The sequence below is a fragment of the Carcharhinus amblyrhynchos genome, chromosome 14 (genome assembly GCF_965287045.1).
Source record: "Carcharhinus amblyrhynchos chromosome 14, sCarAmb.v2.hapA, whole genome shotgun sequence".
NCBI lineage: Eukaryota > Metazoa > Chordata > Chondrichthyes > Carcharhiniformes > Carcharhinidae > Carcharhinus > Carcharhinus amblyrhynchos.
Window position 1 is genome coordinate 19,846,774 of NC_137337.1, and position 4,594 is coordinate 19,851,367.

Genomic DNA, 4,594 nt, shown 5'->3' on the forward strand with positions numbered 1-4,594 from the left:
ATTGAGTAAGTCACATCATTATAAAAAAGGGGCCCCAATACATTGTTATAAGTGCACTTCAAGTCTGCTAAAAAAAAACTGTTTAATAGCTGCTATTGATTTCGAAGTGTTGAAAATCCAAAGGAAATATTAGGAACTCATCTGTCCATAAAAATAAAATATATTTTTTGAATCCTGTTCCTTTTTTTGTTTTGAGTGTATTGTTTTAGTGTGACACAATTAGATGTAAAAGTGGATATAACCACCATACACATTCCTCTGCAGGCAGACAATGTTTCAAAACACAACACGGTCAATAACAGCTACAAGTGTCTGAGCGCGGCCACCAGGTGTCGGCTGTGACCTTGTGTGAATAGAGACTTGCAGCATTTCCACACAGCGTACCGAGTTTACAATGAGAAGACACATCCCATGTTTTATTCAATTAAATTATATCCTCCATTACACCAACCACGCGTAGACAGAAAAGGCAAGCGAACACCATGAGTTAAACCATTTCTTGACCCTGGGAGTTACACATTGTTGGATACCACCAAGAACCATGCAGACACATTTGTTAACATGTTATGACATTTTCTCTTGGCTACAGAAAACGCCCCGAAACTTTGGGGCAAGTGTCGCCGATATATATTCACTCAGCTGCTCCTCCCGCAATGTGCGTGTATGTGTTCGTTTGCCGACTATTGAAATTATTTTTGGTTTTCTTTTTAACTTGTTCTCTGTTCAGTTCGACCTACTGATACAAAGTTGGTTACCCCGCACATGTTACTATTTGCCAGGTAACGATTGGAGCTTTACCTGTCCCGAACTGGGTCAACATTCACAGGGCTGGATGGTTAGAATAACTCAGAAAAGACCAAATGATGATTACCTGAGCAAGCACCAACACACACACACATAAATACATATACACACATGAGCATCCCCCCTCCCACACGCACATAGCAGTCACACATGTGCAGACGCATACGCATCTACCGATACACACTGTATCACACACACATACAGACACACACACACAGGCATATCTACCCATAAATACACACACACACATACCCATCCATAAACACACATACACACAGACATACCCACCCATAAATACACACACAGGTATACCCATCCATAAACACACAGACACAGACATATCCACCCATAAATACACATACACAAACAGACATACCCATCCATAAATACACACACACATGCCCATCCATAAACACACACACACAGACATACCCACCCATAAATACACATACACACACAGACAAATCCACCCATAAATACACACACACACATACCCATCCATAAGCACACACACATACACACCCCCCCATAAATACACACACACACACTCACCCATAAATACACACACAAATATATACACACACAGACATTACCCATCCAATACACACACACATATACCCACTCATAAATATACACACTAATACAGGTACAGACAGACATACCTACACATACATACACACGCACTTACACATAGACACATACCCACGAATAAATACACACGACACACAAGCAGCCTACAGACACATAAAATACATACACACAGACACGCAGAATTACATATACAGATCACATACAATTGATGCACACTTAAACGCACGTACGTGCACACAGGCAGAACATATACACAGATAAACACACACATCATATGCAAAGACACAAACACACACACACACATACATCCCGCAAACTGCTTGCTCAGTGAATAAGTGAGTGGGATATAGATTGTAAACAGTCAGGTATCCCCAGCCTTATCCCTGTTCCTACTCTTTTAAGCCTGGAAGTCCACGCTGATGTTGTAAATCAAAGAAAGCCGTACACATTGTACAGAGGAGGAGGGACAGGGGGCTTCGTGGGGATAGGTTTCAAAACGACAGGTCTGTGAATTTTCTGTCCGTTTAAAGAGTCTTTGGAGTAAGCGTGGAGGTCGGCGGGCAAGTTTGCACCTTTCCTCCACATGCCAATGTCAGGGAGGGCGGAATGGGGCAGGTCCATGTGGCTCTGGTACAGGCGGTGGCCGTGGTACTGAAATGGACAGCAGCCGCACAGATCCATGCTGCGGGAGAGAGAGGCGAAGTGGAATTTGACCGGCTCCCTGTCACAGTCCCGCGGCAGCACCGGCGCTGCTGCTGAAAGCTGTTTGCCCGGGGTCGAGCACTCCTGAGCCGCCTTGCCTTCCGAGCCGGCGCCGGGCGGGGCCACTTGTTCCACCTGGAGCACATTGAGGGGCTGGAGGTTTTTGGTGGGCCGGGGTTCCTCCCAGAACGAGGCGGGGAGCTGTCTCTTCCTCATGGGCACCCCTTCGTGCCGGCTCAGCTGTTTGGCATCCCCGGTGGTCTCAGACTCCGTGCAGGGCACCTTGGCCCCGGGGGCTTTGAAATGAAAGTGAGACGCCGCATGTTGCAGCATGTAAGCTCGGTTCTTGTCCTCCGACCCCCTCTTGGAGCTGGGGTCCAGCAGGCGGCTGGGGTGACACCGCGGGATCCGGGAGTATTTCTGGGAGAAGCGTTTCAGTTGCTTCTGGAGATATTTCCTGTGATCCACCGACCTCCGGCAGGGAGCTGATTTGTCCAGAGCCGCCTTGATGTCGCTGGAAGCCAGGTTGACAAAGTTCAACAAAGTTTTAACTTCGCTGTCCGCCGATGCCATAATCTCTGCCAAACTCACAGCATCCGTGCCTATTCACCACCACAGGGGTCAGGCTGGGGGGAGCGAATTTCCCCCTCTCTCCCCAAGACTGGAAAGCAAAGACATCAAGTCACCAATAATGGAATTATAGATCATTCACTCACCAGCAAGGCAGGTAACAGGTAACCTACTGATTCCAATCGGTGCCAGATTGAAGGGCAGAGACCCCCCCCCCCCCCCACTGCCCCAATGTCAACTTCTTTCGCTATTTCTCTAATATTTTATCCCAACATAAAACCATGTTCATCAATGTCAATCTAGTCATTGTCTGAATTTCAGTAAGTACAGCATTTTTGAACTGTTCCTTCCTTACTGACTTTTGTATTGCATTGACTCATATATACATATATATATGGAGGAGCCCAAGTATAATGATTTCTAGCACATCCACGGGTATTTATTCATTCCCCATTAGCTTCCTTATTCAATTAATATCACTACCTAAACAAAAAGGGACTTTTACTTCCGCCAGCATTTCACTATTCTCCATCCCAAGTGCCTGTCTTCAGTACCAAACTTACCCCCCCCCCAACACACACACACACACACACACTCCATATTTCTCAATTTCTCTGGTCAGTATATTCCTGGTTAGAACCCTGGTTTTGTCCCCCCCCCCCCCGTTCCATTAGCCCCAGTTAAATCAAATAACGCAGGACCCAATGTCCCTCACCCTGTGCCTTAATTGCACCACTAACCCTGGTTTCATCCCGCTTCCTCACCTCTCGGACCCCGCCGGAGAGCAGACCTTCAAAATTTCCTTCTATTTTCTCACTGGAGTAAGCTGAATGAATATCAACTGCCTGTAGTTAAGGCACTTCCAGACCAATCAGCAACTCCTCCTTAACACAATACATCCCAATCAGCCGCTGGGCTGGCTTGTCCCACATTCTTTTGTATCACAAATTGTTGTTATGGAAACGTAGGAGAGAGAGGGAGAAAAAGCGAGCCAATAAGTACAATAATTTTCAATGCGATTTGCCCATTCTCTCTATCTGTCTCTCCCTCTCTCTATCTCTCCTTCTCCCCCTCATCCCCTGCTATTAAACATGATGTGCGGATAATGTACAAAGACCAGGGAAAGGGATTCACGAGAGAAAAAAATAATAACTGAAGCCGTCTGGAGGCTTGGAACGGGGCATGCTTCAGTGCAGCAACACAATGCTAGCTTTGCAAGTCTGGCTTGCCTACTTTTAACTGTTCTGCTCAGGCTTTTGGGGGGCTGATGTCAGAAGGAGAAGGAGCAGAGAGAGAGAAAAAAAACTGAAGAGATGTGCAGATATCCATGGATAGGGGGCTTGAGCGCTCAAGAATCTTGTCTTTATGTTTGCCTCCTCAATCGAGACACACAAAAGCTGAATTACCCATTCAAACCGCCCTGACAATGGGATCGAGTTGGATAGCACTCTTGCATTTGTAGTCAAACAGTTAGAGACTTAAATCGAGTCGTCATGATAGAGAAAGAGTTGGACAAAGCCCATAGAATGTCCATCAGTAAACATTTTCCTGTGTCATATTAGTGGGTCTCCATGGCTTCGCAGCGTCCAGAGACAATAGCACAAGTTTACACACTCGACTACTGTCACCCTGCCAACGCATGCAACGGCCAAAAAAGGACAATCCTTTGGAAACGATGAACTCTGTGGGGAAGGTAGGGCTTGGAGTTTTTTTTTGAAAAGCGTGTGAAATGCTAATTGTTCTGCTTCCTTTCTTGATGAACTGGACGTCGCTCAGCGTGGTCCTCCCCACCTCTCGCTTCATTGCAAGGTGGCTGCCTCTGAAAAGGTGTGGATGGACACGGGACGGACTCTCCGCTCACAATCGAGGAGGGACACGCTCTGCCTTTCCCCATCACTCTTGTCTCCCGGCGCAAACTCCTCCCTCA

At 46.6% G+C, this 4,594-nt stretch overlaps 1 protein-coding gene across 1 annotated transcript; it reads right to left on the reverse strand.

Moving 5' to 3' along the window:
- Positions 1-1,824: 1,824 nt before the first annotated feature.
- LOC145352218 (protein FAM181A-like) lies at positions 1,825-2,670 on the reverse strand. The gene has a single exon (XM_080201957.1). The coding sequence runs from the start codon at positions 2,668-2,670 to the stop codon at positions 1,825-1,827; it is 846 nt and encodes a 281-aa protein (XP_080058083.1).
- Between the last annotated feature and the right edge of the window lie 1,924 nt (positions 2,671-4,594).

Excerpts from the sequence above, each read along its gene's own strand:
- LOC145352218 (XM_080201957.1), bottom strand. The coding sequence starts at position 2,670 with ATGGCATCGGCGGACAGCGAAGTTAAAACTTTGTTGAACTTTGTCAAC.